The sequence below is a fragment of the Panthera pardus genome, unplaced genomic scaffold (genome assembly GCF_024362965.1).
Source record: "Panthera pardus isolate Hobbes unplaced genomic scaffold, ASM2436296v1 HiC_scaffold_24, whole genome shotgun sequence".
Taxonomy (NCBI): Eukaryota; Metazoa; Chordata; class Mammalia; order Carnivora; family Felidae; genus Panthera; species Panthera pardus.
The window spans coordinates 78373386-78389385 of NW_026526810.1; the positions used below are offsets into that span (position 1 = coordinate 78373386).

Genomic DNA, 16000 nt, shown 5'->3' on the forward strand with positions numbered 1-16000 from the left:
AGAATGCTTATAGACAATTTATTTTTCACCTATTAGATTCTTTTTTTAAAGTTTACTTATTTCTTTTGTGAGAGAGAGAGAGGAAGCAGGAGAGGGGCAAAGAGAGAGAGAGAGAGAGAGAGGGAGATATTGAGAGAGAGAGAAGCTCAAGCAGGCTCCACACTGTCAATGCAGAGTCCAACACGGGGCTTGAACCCTCAAACTGTGAGATCATGACCTGAGATGAAATCAAGAGTCAGACGCTAAACCGACTGAGCCACCCAGGCATCTATGTAAAAAAAATACTCTTTATCTGATCGTCTAGTAGACAGAATAACAAATGTGACACATCAACTTTTGACACAGTTCTGTTTTGACTGAATATTCATAAGCTGCAATGCAAATAAGGAACACATTTGGGCACTATATTCAAGAATCAAAATAAAGAACTATTACATTTAGATAGGTGCTGTTATGAGAATTTGAAAAAAATCTTAATGGCACAAAATAGAAATTGTCTTCTAGTCAGCAAATTGAATATTAATATCATTTTTGTGGTAGTTCTTATGGTATACATATTTAGTTTTCAATTGTATTATCAGGAAAAACTAAAAAAAATGTGGGAAGGCACCCTTTTAAATATTTTCCCCTAATAACACTAGGAAAATGAAACATTAAAAATGAAAAAAACATGTAGTAATATGTTAAATGTCTATATCAACATAAAGTCCATACATGAAGAACTGTACTTACCCTTCTATTCGGAAAATTGTTCGAAAACTGTCTCCCAAGCTTTTATAACTGTTTGGATCAGTTGCACATCTCTGAATCTGGAACCTAGAAACAAAATCAAACAAAAAATCCAAGTTAAGGAATTGCCAAATGACTTCCCTCATTTTTCAAAGTCTTAGGAAACTCAGCCTTTTCAGGTTAATCTAAAATATTCTGGTTTTTGCTATCGATTTTATTGATTTATTTGCCTCATATAATCCATACCTTATTTTTGTAGCCTTTAAAATTCTATTTCTCTGTATTTTAATAGAAACTATAGAGGTTTTTTTCATCTGTTTCTTAGCCAGGCAGATGCACCCTGAGGCATTTATGCCTTTTTCTTTTGTGAAAAGCATACACAGATGTCATAGATTGTTTAATGTATAATTCAGAAATCTGAAGGTGCATATGAAATAAATAAGTAGCTGTATTTCTTATCTTAATTAGTACCCCCTTGATGGTAATTTAATAAAAAGTTTAAATACAGAGCCGCTAATATGGCCTAACTTGGATCCTGATTGTGAATTTGAAATTCATTCTGGCAGACAGGAACCTGTGCTTAGGGGAAGAGAATGAATTTGTATTGTGATACAGTTTACAATCACTAATTCTACTTCATGATGGAGCAGAGTTAGTCTTTACTTTCAGGCTACCTGAACCCTTCATATATGGTCTGTATATAGTTGGTGCTCGATAAAAATGTATTCCATTTTAGAAAGCTAAATTCTGGTTTTTTCTTCTTTTCGGTTATGATCATGCATCTCAGGACTCTAACCTTCAACCTATGGAAGTTTCCCAGTGTCAGGGTCTTAACTTATTTATTTTGTATGCTACTCTGGGGTTTGTTTTTAAAGAGATTTATGACAAGTACTCTCATTTCTCTATACCCCAGTTCTCCATTTTTGAGTTTCTTTAGTCTGCTCTCACCTGGTGTTTACCTTCCTTGTCCCAATTCTTAGTTAAGGCCTTTCTGCTCTTCCTTCCATAATTTTATCAAAAAATTTTAAAAGAACTTTTCAAAAACACATCTTATATTGTCTACTTTGAGATACTTTTTTGAGATTGTTGGATTTATGATCCTACCTCTAAGAATAATGTATTTTATGGCTCTAGGCCACAGGGAATTAGGCTGAAAACGGATACATATATCACAGAAAAGAGTGAATATTTCACTTTGATTGAAACAGCTGGGCATAGGAAAGGAATGAATCTATTATAAGACTGGAAAGTGAGGCTAGATTACATTTGATTTGGAGAGCGGAGAGTTGCTGAATATAATCATGCGGGAGGGTAGCCATTCTGAGATGGAGGAAGTTGAGTAGTCCAGTAGAGTTCTCCCAGCAGACCACATACAAATACCTACAGAAATATTTACTGCCTGATTGGGTGGATTGGAATGGCAGTATGGAGGGCAGAACAACCATGAAGGCAATAGGATAATCTAGGTGAAGATAATAATGCCAGAATATGAATGGAGGCAACAGAAATGTGAAGAAAGGGGTAAGCTTGTTGAGTAATCCTTTTTCTCTTTAAATAAATGTGTATGTGTGTGTGTGTTTTATGATACATTCGACATGACTCCTTCTTGGTCCTCTTCAACCCATAAAGCAATATTCTACTATTGCCAAAATTCAACAATGTCCTTAATATTCATGATGGTTTTGTTTGTCAAATTTACACCTCTATTAACGTGATCATTTTTAGAAGGTTAAATTTTTTAATTCTTAATTTAAACAAAAATTTTTTTTGAGAGAGAGAGAATGTGTGTGTGAGCAAGGGAGAGAATCTTAAGCAGGTTTCATGCGATCCCATGACCTTGGGATCACGACCTGAGCCAAAATCAAGAGTCGGACGCTCAACTGACTGAGCCATCCAGGCACCCCAAGAAGGTTCGTTTTTAGACAAGAATTATATCTCTAAAATTTGAATTGTATTGAGCTCGTCAGAAGCTCATGGATCAATACAGCCAACTCATTTAAACTATTCTGGGTCTAGAGGTACATTTGGTGTGTGCATAACCACTGACCCAGAATGTTCAGTAAGTGGTTCTGTCTATAATCAAGAACATGATTTGATGGTCACGTAGGTGGACCATGTTTGATATTTCTGGACTACTGCACATAGATGAGATAACTTGGTACTCTGGATACAAATGAATTAAACCTAAACACAAAATAGTACAATAAGAAAAATATATGTACACTTACACAACAAATAACTTTGCATAAAATTTGTTTATACTACAAATACAAATAACATAGAGAGTGATTTCCAAAACACGATGCTGATTCTAGTGTGATAAAGAATCTCCATCTCTCCATTTGCATATTTGTAACCTATATTCATGGCTGAGTATGAAACATTTTCTTATGTCCTAGTTGGGAAAGCCACTTTTCTTCTCTAACTGTTCTTTAAAGAAAATAATTTAGAATAGTTTTATATATTATAATAGTATTACATGTTCATAGATTTTCTCATACTACCTGTAATAATTTTCATTAAATTCATTTACCTCTATGAAATTCCCTTCTAGATGCTTTCCCCCCCAAATTACCAAGTATTTTTTAAAATAATTGTCATATGAAATAAGATCTACAAGTTTTATAAAAACTCAGGGCATTATCCTCACTGTAAAGGGCATAATAAATAAATGAAGGAGAAAAATGACTTATAAGATAAAGAAAAATATCCATAATGTCAAATAGCATCTGCACCAAACTGCCCAGGTGTTCATCAGAGGGAGAAAGTACAGCTTTCTGCAGAGGGCAGGAAGGATTTCAGGAAGGAGAAGGGATTTGAGCTGGTCCTATAGGATTCAGAGGCAAAAAGAGTAAGCATGAGAAAGCATTCCAGGTGGGGAAATGAAACAAAGGCCAGTGAGGGAAAGTTGTCCTTTTAAGAGAAGTGAAGGAAGAGATCCCCCACCATGGCAACCTTCCACATTTCCTTCAGGACAGGTGGTACAGGACTCTGCTAGGGCATTCAGTTGCTCAGGGTGGGTGGCGACCTGAGTGTGTTGGGGGAGGAAATTTATGAGATAAAGTCAAAGCCTAATATAGACCATTTGACCTCTTCCTGCTCCTCAGCTGAGTACTTCAGTTAACTCTGCATGGCCATCTCACAGTTATGTGACCCCAGTTCTAGAAGGGACTATAAATGAGTCAGCAGAGGGACCAAAGCAAGTGCATACTAATGACCTTAGCCCCTCTTTCACTGCTGGAGTTAGAGACATTAGCTTTGTCTACGATGTCTGTGTGCTTGGGTAACATCGAAGAAGATCTTCTGTCAGCTTATACCAAGATGAATCCAGAGTGCTGCTATTTCATAATTAACTAGTTATCTAACTTTGCTCTTGGAAATCTAGGCACTTTACTTGCTAGCTGTAACTTCTTCCTTTTCATAGAATCTGAATAGATAATATTTCTTCATAGATAATATTTCTAATCTGCCATTCATGCAGTTAATTAGAGTTTTTGAACACTTCGCATGTATTAGTATTCCACTATTTGGGGCATTATACAGAAATAAGACACAATCCTTCCCTTTAGAAGCTTATACTTAGGTGAAGGAGCTGTGCAAACATATGATTACAATATGCAAGTAATAACAGTATTTTGGGATATCCAATGTCAGCAAAGGAGTTTTACTGGCATTGAATAAATACTACTACTCTTTTTGGAGGTGATCTCCTGTCTAGCTACAGTCTAGGTGGACTGTAGCTGACAGAAAATAGCACTATGTAGAGACATTGGAGAGAAGAGGGAAAATGGGAAGGCTATCTTTGGGCTAAATATCTGTGATTAAATTTTCCCCACCCACTTTAGAACAGGCAACAAGAACAGTTAGTGGAATCTGTAAGGAGTGTTCCACTTAGAAGCTGACTGATGAGTGACGCTGTGTTAATTACAAACAGGAGTGGTGACATCAAAGTAACATTACACGAGAAGGGTCTACAAGGAGTGTTGTAAGGCAGTGCAAAAGGATGAGCAGGTATGGTAAATACTAATTCCTCAGTAAAGCCACCGCCATTCTTTACTATGCTAAAGGAGCTGGAGTCCCATTAAACAGGCAAGCACGGCTGTCTCTTTTGCTGCACATCTCAAATATGGCGTGTCTACACTTTGCAGAGAAAGTGCATGCAGTATTTAGTTCTACTACACATGACTTATTCGGATCACAGAGTTATCAGTTCTTCTAAGGAATCTGTTTCAAGTTGATACAATTATAGTGCATTTTGGTCAATCATGTAAAACAGCAACTTCCTTCTTCCCCTTTACTGTGTTTCAGCAACTTAAAAGGTTGCTCTCTTGGATTGAAACTTTACGTCAGCATTATTCCAAACTGCATTCTGTTCTAACAAATTCTCTCTATGCCCGGGGAGACAATTTTCCAGTTACATAATACAACTCTGTAAAATTACAAAGGCCAAGCCACACTACCCTTGATTGTATTTAGAAGAAAAGATTGGACCTTTCCATTGTCCTAATAAAAGCAGCCTGGACACATCTGGAATCTCCATCTGAGAAACTTCTCTTATTAGAATGAAAACTTGCTGCCAAACTGGCAAATTGGACAGTGGAGGAACACTTGAGAAGTATTCAGTGCCTAACATCCAGTCAGGATGAAACACACAGAAAGGCATGTGGCGCAAACCCTACGTATGCCTCATTGTCCAGGAGCCAGCAATCCTATCTGCTGTGGTGCCAGGGAGCACAGTACTTCATAGTCCTACAAATGGAGGGAACAGCCCTGTCATCGACCATGCCATAAACATGAAGTGGGTTTCTGTGGTAACCACCAGCTCAAGGAAGGGCGGCTCAACATTCGAAAACAAATGTACAACATATTTTTAAAAGCTGGAGAATGTTCTCACTCACTAAAATATTTATTTTTCTCTAAACTGGAGAACCATTACTGCAGGATTTCCCACTGGCTTAGTTGTGTGCTTAGCCAGTGATACCAAATTTCAAACTAGCCTGTTGTTGATTCTTAGCACAGTGAGAAATGCCAGTTTAGGCACTCGGCTTGTCTGAGCTCTTCTTAACTTGTGGCCATAAAAAAGATATGTCTGTGAGAAATAAAATGGCTTTGCTCCCTTAAAGGCTGTAGGATCAGATTGTTTGAAAATCTCAAAATCTCAAATCTATGCAGTGCCTTCATCTGCGAATTAATTTTCTATCTATCATCTTAAAAAAATACTGATGCCTGATGGTATCTATACTGGGGTGTGGAGGCTTCAGGACACACACATACAGACACACGTATATGTATATATGTACGTGTATATATAATTTAGAGTGCATTTATATGAAGGCTGGAAGTTGAGTTGCAAAGAGTCAGACTGGGGCAGATGATGACATTTGTCCTGAAGCTATATTTGCATAGCATACACTCTGCTTTTTAGTTCGATCTTGCGATTATTTGTAGTGCTTTAGGATAGGGAGCTGATGGAGATTTGGGAGGGGGTGGAAGCCATTCCAAGCCATCCCTTTGGTACTGCTATTAATCCCAAGCAAAGCTGTCAGAAGGTGAAGTTTAGCTCTTGCATCATCTCCAGGTGATTTTGCAGTTCAATAGAATTCTTGTGCTCTCTCCTACCTTCCTCCCTTCAACTCCACTCTCAGAAAAGCATTCACACCATTTATCCTTAGTGTAGCTTTGAATGTGAGATGTTGTCTCTCAGATCTTGTCCCTTTAAAAAGATTTCAGCTATCCAAGAGGAGGTAGAAAGGTTTGTCTTGTTCCCAGTGGGGATGCAGGGTACCTGCGCCACCAAAGATAGCCCAGGGTGGCACATTTTTCCTGAGTGGAATTAATTGTATGTATGCTACCATTATGCTGTAGGTTACGTAAAAATGACAACTTAGTGTCAAAAGTGAGGACCTTTGGGGAACTGAGCCACAGACCAGGAGCTACCAGTTACAATTTATTGAGTGTAGCCACCAATAAGCAGTGAAAACTAGTGAGGTTTGTAGTTTAATCCTTCTTTGCCTTTCTCCTCAGCAGTATAATGGGGAGAGCAGACATTAGAGGACTCTTTGATTTTGAAGGGACAGTGACACACAGAGTTATACCTGAGTTTGTTAGCCATAAGAAAGAAGACACATTTCATTTTGTGTAAAGCCCCAATTCCATATTTTATAGAGGTGGGAGACTGCTAATAAAAATTGTACACTGATAATAAGTGGTGATGAATCTAAAGAAACTCGCTGCCAAGATCTTTGCAAATGTGCTATGAACAAAGATTATTAGTAATTACCAGAATGTTACACATGCTTCTTAATAAACACTTAAGAAACCCACTAATGAACCAGAGATTAAAAGACTAAAGGTTTGCAATTACAGAACACATTAAGAGGATAACTGTAGGAAGATTAAATAAAGATTTTAATTCACTGTAATTAGCCTATCTTACAGAAATAAGATGTTTCTCCTATGAAGTATGTTTGCTTTCTCACTGGTTGGTTGAACATGGCCAAAGTCACACCGAACATGCAAAGACATGTCTGAGGCTTTGAAGTATACGTGTACACACCTACCTTACAAACCTTGGGAAAAGGGCCCCAGGAAGCACATCTTTAGAAAAACTGCCACCATGTATATTTGTTTCCTGTACTCTGAAAAATCACCTTCCACTGAGGCTGCCCCAAGAAAAGAAATACCCAGTTTCCACAGAAGACTAAGCACTGAACTGGAGGGGAATGGGGTCTCTGCATTTGTCATCCCTGCAGAAAGACCACATCAGATGGTGGGGAGATGAGGCTACTGATTTGAGAGACGATTCCATCAGTTTTCTTTAACAAGTGCTGGGGAGAAAAGTTTTCTTTGAACATTTCTCGAAAAAATGTTAGCTATGGGTATTCTGTTTTACTTTAGATTAAATATAACAATAATCCTCATAGCACTGTCTTGGCAATGATGAGCTCAAGAGTCCTTTAATCAGTTCGGAAGGGTGTGGTTTACAGTTCCAAACACAGATTTCTGCCTCAACATTTCCTGAGATCCCCATCTGCATGAGAGACACAGAGATGAATAAGCTACAGATCCTGTCCTCTAGAACAGAACAAACAAGTGGAGGGAGGGCAAGATGTTAGTAGTTAGTTATAAAATAAGGCAGACTACAAGTGTTAAAGATTCTGGGAACTAAGTTCGCCTGCAATTTAAAGCACTGCCTTTGCTTGCTGGGTTCACAACCTAGGCCTGGCATCAATTAGCACCCTAAAATAATGCTAACAAATCCACAAGGGTCATGGGTTTGGCTCTGTCTGAGCAGTGACCACCGACCGAAGTTCAAAAGCTGTACCCTTACATATTTGGCTGCTTATCAAATTATTCTAAAAATTCAGGGAAAAGAAAGATATTTTTCCTGAATGTTGCACAGTCATTGCTCTGAGAAAGTCTCCTTAGAAAAGAAATAAAGACAAATGCCTGGTAAAAATTAAGATGTCCTTTGCCTGTTTAAAGTCTGAATGTCTTTAGTAGGTGTAGGTGGGCGGGGCTATGCTTTGGCTTAGTGTTTATGATACTGTAAAGGACACCAATAAATTTCTCTATGTTATTATAAAACAGTTTATAATTTGAAGAAATATGTAACCTGGAGTGCTCAGTCAGGCCTCGATAATTACTACAGATAAGGTAACACATCTTGGCAAGGCCACAAAAGCAAGAGAAATCTTCTGTGCCATGTAATTTTGAACATGCTTTTGAACAGAGCCTCAAAAATATTATCTCTCTGAAATATCAGATCAACCCAGATAGCCTGATTATACTTTAAGTAATTTCCTGTGATCCTAGACACATCTAATTGCAGTCTCCTTTCACAAGCCAGGGAGATTTAAAGTCTGATGTTCTGTGACTGTACATTTTTCAATTCACACTTGAATCACACACTTAAATATCCTATAAAGGTTTCATCATTTTGCCAACCACAAGTTTTGTTACAGTAAACATGTACCTATGTGTCCCTGATTAGTGTGATGAAATAGATCTAGTTTTATGCATCTTACACAATTGTAAGACATATGGTCTTCCTAGCATTTAGAATCCGTGCAAAATTTGACATTGTAAAATGGAATCATGGTAAGACAGTTGATTCTACCATCTGGCACATGTTCTTCCAGTTGTTTATATTACTTATGGGATAATAACTAAGAACACTGACAATATAATTCTGAAATTTATTTTCATGACAATATGCTGGTTAACAAGTCAGAGACAAATGATCATTAGAGATTACAGCTTAACTCTAATAATGTAAAACCACAAGCAATAAAACAGGCTAATTGACCTAGCTGTATAATTAAAATGCTCCAAGCATAAACTGGTCTTAATTAAACAAATGCCTGACTAGCATGACTTTCAGTATTTTGCTTTGTAAAATACATGTCATATTATAAAATTATGCTTATAACATCATAATATAGTGCTGTCACTCTTTGAAGATACATATGTGTGTGTATGCATATATTCAATTAAACTTCACATTTAGTGTCAACAAATGACCAGATGCACCTACCTACATTTTCCCAAGTGCACTGATGTAGGTTGGCCATTACAGTGGTTAATTAGCATGAAATCAAATCACACTTGGGAAGTGAGGGAAGGATGGATCACAGGTTGGAAAATAACCCATTAACAAGGTAATGAGAGTAGAGAGGGATACATCAGCTTTAGCAATCAAATACTAAAATTACCAGTCTTGATAAGTATCATTGTTTTTCCATATTCCTCAAATAATTATAGTTTGAAAAAATTAGATTCCTCCCTCCAAAAAAAGTTAGCTATGTTCTTTCTTTCACCAAGCCTCCCCACCTACCTCCTTGGGTAGACAGGTTTTCCTAATGTCCATCACATAGCACCTACTGCCTGGTGACAGAGGACCACATGACGTCATTCTCACCTGTTGAACCTCAGCTCGTTGCTTACGATGAGATGGAAGTTCTTGGTGTCTAGCCACGGTAAAAGATTTCCAGGACAGAGAATTCAAAAGCAGTCAAATCTACCAGAACCTACTTGTCCTGGGAACTGAGCCACTTCACATAAACTTAATTATGCACTAGAGACCATAAGCCAGGGGTCCCAGGGAGGGAGAATGTCAGAGAATATAAAGTCCCTAGAGACCTAATATGCCATTCCATTTTATTTTAACTGATCAAATGTGCCTATTTTATGGTTTATTTAGCACTGATAAGGAAGGATGTCTTTCAATAATGTCAAAGAAAGAACAATTAAGAGAGTGGGTGGTTTCTTTGTATTCATAAGCATAAATGCTTATGCTAGAAAGAAATTTGGGGAATGGAGATAATAAACTTGGCTAGTAAAGAAGAAAACATGCTTATGCTTATCATAGTTGAGGAAAATTTCAAGGGAAGTTTTAACTTTATACCAAGATTGACCTCATATGTTACAAAGATTTGGATCAGTTGTTATTGGTTCCAAATGAGGACAGAGTTTTCAAAAGCATTTTATAGGTGGATAGGACCCCAGAATGACAAAAAAAAAGTGGTAATCATACTGCTTACTTGTAAATCACTTTCAACTTTGAGAGCATTTTTATTACTTTTTTATTTTATTGTTTTTTAAAAATTTTTCTTAATGTTTATTTTTGAGAGACAGATAGAAGAGACACAGCGTGAGTGGGGGAGGGACAGAAAAAGAGAAGGAGACACAGAGTCCGAAGCAGGATCCAGACTCTGAGCTGTCAGCACAGAGCCTGACATGGGGCTCGAGGCCACGAACGGTGAGATCACAACCTGAGCAGAAGTCGGATGCCTAACTGACTGAGCCACCCAGGCGCCCCGAGAGCATTTTTGTATATGTGATCTCATTTGAGGGTGCTCCTCAGTTTCACGGTTCCTTACATTTGTAGGGTAAAAAATCACTTGAAAAAGGGTAAAAGAAAAAGTATCAGCTTGGAGGTAGAAAGGCACCAGACTAGAGGGAATAGGTTTCCCTGAAATCTCTCACCGGTTTTGAAAATTTTTGTCTCTAGTTCAGAGAATGCCTGGTAAAATTAGTTCCCTAAACTCAAGCTTTTTTCATTTGTTAAAAAGGGAATAGTTACTTGCATGCCACCCAACTGACTTTGAGGTTTATCTCTAAAACTATTAAAAACTCAGCGCTGAATGAACTGTTTTAGGGAGAGCCAGAACAGTTTCAGAGATGAACTGATTGTGGTAATGTGATTTGATCCCTCATTGTCAGGAGTATAGACTGTGGGTGGAGAGAGATCTCTCATGGGGGAGGTGGGATAGACATCTTTGTGGAAGAATTCAGATGCAGTCTTATTTGAAGAACAAGACATCATGTGATTCCTTTCAGGTCTCTCATTGTAGACAACTCGATTGATATATTCTGGACCAAAAAAAAAAAAATCTTTCTATACTTATTTAGTATCTATTCTATGAGTTTTTTCCCCCCAAGTGATTAACAGCTTATTGTCTGCCTGGAGAACACTGTCAAGGTCAATATCAACTAACTCTGTAACTTCTCCTATCTCTCTCCACCTAAGCCCCACCCTCTCTCATCTCTCTCTCTAGCTCTCTCTCTTTTGCTCAACTATATTCCATTAAAAATTCCATTATGACACGAACCCATGCTCAAGAGAGCCCCAGTGGAAGGGTGTGGTTTCATAATTACCATCAAATAACATGTTAAAAATAATTAAAAATCACTTAGAGCACTGGCAGCAGAAGAGATGCCTAAATTATTCCCACCCAAGAGCAGGCCTAAGTTGGCCACAGAACTTGTACAGGAAACGGTGTTTCACCAATTAACCAAATATTTAATAAAAGACAACTAATGTTTTTGGCCAAATTACAGGTGGATAGTTTGGTGGGTAACAAAGCACTTCAAGACAGATCCAGTCATTTAATTTCATATAATGATGATCTTATTCCAACTAGCAGCTTTTGCATAAATGTAACTTTGAATTTTAAAACAATTATCTTAAAAAAAACACCCTAGCTCTCTATGAATTAAGATCCAGATTAATTGGGTATCTTGGCTAATGTAGGTTCCTTAAAATGTTAAAGACTAAACACAAGGCATTCATTTCAAATGAGACCTAAGTGGGAAATCTAAGAGTTAAACCTTCTTCAAACTTTTGCTAGGGTTATTGCTTCTCAGCCTTTTGGCTAAGATCAAGTGCAAACTTTTTCTAGGGTGAGTTCTGGTTGTGTCCAATAAAACTTTACTCACTTGCATTTGTTATCATGAATTCTAAGTATGAAGATTAAATTTAAACATTGGGGCTTTTAGCTCTTTTCTCCACAAGTAAAACCTTATCATTGAGTATAGAAGAGCAAAAAGTGTTCTGGAACGGTGAAATTTACAACAAGAATTCAAGCCACCTAACGTTTATTGAGCGCCTGCTCTGTACTGGACACTTACATGTTAAGACTGGTTAACTCAGACACTGACCCTGTCACAGAAGTTTGCATTCTAATAGGAGACAAACCTGTAGCATTAAAATATAAAATGGGTAAGTCTTCCCAGATTTGTCGTATTCTTGCTTGCATCCTTGAATAGCACTCAGGAAACCTCCCGTAGCATGTTCACAGCGCCTGGTGTCAGAGGGGGCCTTCTGAATGGGAATTATCCTTCTGTGCTGTTACACTGGGATCTGCTCAGGCCTTCCCAGGCTTGAGCAGGCCAGTCCCTACACTAATGACCTCACAGTGCATTTCTGGTTCTTTGTTTTCTCTGTATGGTTTTGTTCTGTCCCTTATTGCTACGCGATGAGCAATCATTGCTTGCACATCACTGTGTCTGCCCCTAAGACGACACTCTTCCTGCTTCCATCTCCTCCACCTCCTTTTCTCTCCTGCATTCCTCCTGTGACCTTTAACTCACCACCTAGGACTAGCAGTGAATGAAGGATGAGATAACCCAGCTTGGTCATGGCTCTTAGTGAGGGCTGCAGGGGTCATACTATGAGTCAAGTTCATGAGCACCAGTGCCTGGCCTTTGTAACATCTATTTTGGCTGTTCAGAGACCATTTTCCGTAAGTGGTTTGTTTCTCAGCTCTGTGCCAGAGTTGAGGTTCTGAGATAAGTGGCCTCTGGCTGAGTTTGAACTTTCCCTGAGAATGGGCTGTCCTGAGAGGAGGGAAGGGGGCAGGCAGCCTCCATTTTCCTCTTTCCTAGGCTCAGTGGTCAGGCCCAGTGGAGCAGCTCAGGCAGGTACAGTCTGTCCCACTCATGGGAAGACAGCCTTGCTGCCATGTGCTCCTATCCCTTCGGGATCCTTCTACTCTGTGCATTTAATAGAGAGTCCTGTCGCTCCTGGAAGCTGAACAAGAACTAATTTATAACTGATGACAAGGAAGATGAGGATGACACAAAGCACAGCTGATGCCAGCCATAATTATTCCTTCTTCATTCTGTTCCCTTATTTGTTTTGTGGTTTCTGTTTGTTTCTTCCCCCCAAAATGCCCTTTTTTATTTTTTGGTACATTTTCCATTTTTGCATTATGAACTATGTGGTGTCTGTTATTTAGATTCTCATAAATGCATGTTTAGTTTGAAAATTTGAGGAAAACATCCCTTTAAAAAAACCTATATTTTTCAGAATTCTGACCAAATCACTGTGGTTTTCTGTTGGCTCTGATGGTACTGTACTATACCTTTTGGGGGAGAGAAGAGAAAGGACTATAGAAAGGAAAAGAAAGGGAAAGGGAAAGGGAGAGGGAGAGGGAGAGGGAGAGGGAGAGGGAGAGGGAGAGGGAGAGGGTGAGGGAAAGGGTAAGGGAAAGGGAAAGGGAAAGTGAAAGGGAAAGGGAAGGAAAGGAAAGGAAAGGAAAGGAAAGAAGCAAGGAAGCAAAGAAGACAGAAAGAAAGAGAAAGGACCACTGCAAAGGGTTCTACTTCCCAGTACAAATACTTTTGGAACTGCTAAGCCTACTCTTACTCATGTGTGTTAGGTCAAATTCTGGCAGAAATCACAAGACAGCTGCAATTCCATACTTTGAAATGTCTATTAAAAAAATCTTGATATAATTTATAGAATAGTTGGCAGGTATTCCTGCTTTTTTTTTTCATTCCCTTGAATGTAGACAACTTTTGGAATAAAGGAAGGGGAGAAATGAGTATTTTCAATGGTGAAGTCAGTATATTCACAACTTTAAATGTGATGCCAAGAGAACTTTTTGCAAAATGAAGACTGGTTCAAGCGTGTACATATTTTTAGTAATATTACTTGTGTCAGATTCAGTTTCGGCTAACTATCAAGAGAATTACAAAGCTGTACAATGTCTGAACGTTTGTATGACTGAAGACAAAAATTTCCCACAGGTAAACAAATACACAAGTGAAGACATTACACTTTTAGATAGAAATAAGATAAAGACAATTTTCTTAAAAATCTCAAGTTTAAACATCCTAGAAATTTAAAGGTATAAACAGATGACTTTCTTATTATGTTGCAATAACTATCCTAAATGAACATGGCTTCGCCAAGGGCTTTGGTTGCTAGGGGCTGCCATGTCTCAAGGTAACTCACATGAGGGAGGAAGTGGTTATTACAGAGACCATGTGTGACAAGGAAGTATAATGAGGTCTCCTGGGAACTGGGACTGGAACAGGGGAATCCATCAGGGACTGTGGCAGAAGCGATAAGCAGTACACTAAAATCTCCTGCTCCTTTTTTCATTGTGTGAAGTTGATTTGGAGAAATGCCTACACAGTCAGATAGTAAGTACATCCCCAGCCCCCAGTACATCCAGGTGTAGATCATGTGACTAGTTCTTTTTTAGTGGAATCCAAGTGAAGCGATGTGTCACTTCCAGATTGAGATTTTTAAATAATGAGTGGGGTTTCTTCATTCTCTCTCCTGTTTCACCTGCAATGTACTTTGCAAGATACATTTTATATCAACACTAGTTACACATGATATCAAATCTGCATCACCTGCAAGAAGCAAGCAGAGGACTCCAAAGCTTTAGTGGGTGTATAGTCACAAGATGGAAGGAGACTGTATCCCTGTATCACACACTGAGGAACACCTTCTACCATTTGGTAATACTCACATTGAACTATTGTATCAGTATACTTTATTGGGATAAATACTGACATTTAGGGGTTTATTTGTTATTGTACCTAGATTTGCCTTAACTGAGCCAAGGACCAACACTGTACTATGTCTTTGCCTCTCTCTGTAGACCAGTTCTTTCTGGTTATTCATGCTTCCTGCTCCCCTACAGATGCACTGACTTTGATATAGCTACCCAGCCATAGTGTAATACGACACAAACCTAGTGCCCACCAGTAACTCCTTTCTGCCACTATGTGAGCCAAATACCTTTCATTTGCTCCTCCAAACACACTCCCCATCCTTTTCCACCCTGTTTGTTGACCTGAGAGGTGATCTGAATTGATTACATCAAATAAACCCTACGTTCTCTGCCTTCCAGTTGGATTTGGTCAATGAGAAGCCCTGACAGGTGACAGGAGGAAGGGAGGAAGATGAATTTGGGATATTTATTTGTCTGGTTCCTTCCTGTGAGGTTTCTTCAGCCTTGTCTCTGTCAACAGAAGTTCACTGCCCCGCTCAAGAAGCCCTCTCTTCACAACTTTCATCTTTCAAATTTGGGTAACCTTTCCCTTCAGGCATGCCTTTGAGCTTAGAGGTAGTGACAGCTTTACCTCCTGCTGCTGGTAGCCTCAGGATCCTGAACTCTTCCATGTAATTTCTTTATACCCTGCCCACACTTTTGTTGTGAATCCATTTATAAACCCTCTTCAAATTGTCCTAATTTGAGAGAACTACCTCTTTCCTGTTGGTTCTCTCACTGCAAAACCATATCCTAGTTAAAATTCTTGAAGGCGTCAGCTGTCTACCACTGGCTGTCTTAGCCATGTCCACGGGATGGAGTTATTGTGCAAGCATGGCCTCAAGCCCACCCCTTTGAGCCTGTAAGTAATGGCAACTTGCGGAGAAAGAGGAAGTTTTCAGGTATCTCAAAACACATCTACAAATAATACATCTTCAAATCTTCTGGTAAAATATCCCCTTTTTTTTCCCACTCCTATTCAACTATATAATTGCCACCATCTGCTATTGTATTCCCCCCCACCCAGTGGATTACCTTAGAACTGAAAGAGCACATTATTGCTTTCTACAGGATTGTGTATTGTGAACAGCGTGTGTTCCTACTATACCATTTAGAATTCGAGTCTTTAGATTTCAAAATGGAAATGTTCATAAAAACAAAATAGGACAAAAAGTAGAAATAATCACAGATTAGTGCTT

The 16000-nt window shown here is 38.6% G+C and overlaps 1 protein-coding gene across 3 annotated transcripts in view; it reads right to left on the reverse strand.

The window, feature by feature from the left end:
- The window catches only part of SLC25A21 (solute carrier family 25 member 21), a 481816-nt gene that overhangs the window by 133303 nt on the left and 332513 nt on the right, over window positions 1–16000 (reverse strand). For all 3 annotated transcript variants that reach the window (XM_053889363.1, XM_019426114.2, XM_019426115.2), the window contains exon 3: window positions 733–816. In XM_053889363.1, coding sequence (XP_053745338.1) covers window positions 733–816 — 84 coding nt within the window. The remainder of the gene's footprint in view (window positions 1–732; window positions 817–16000) is intronic.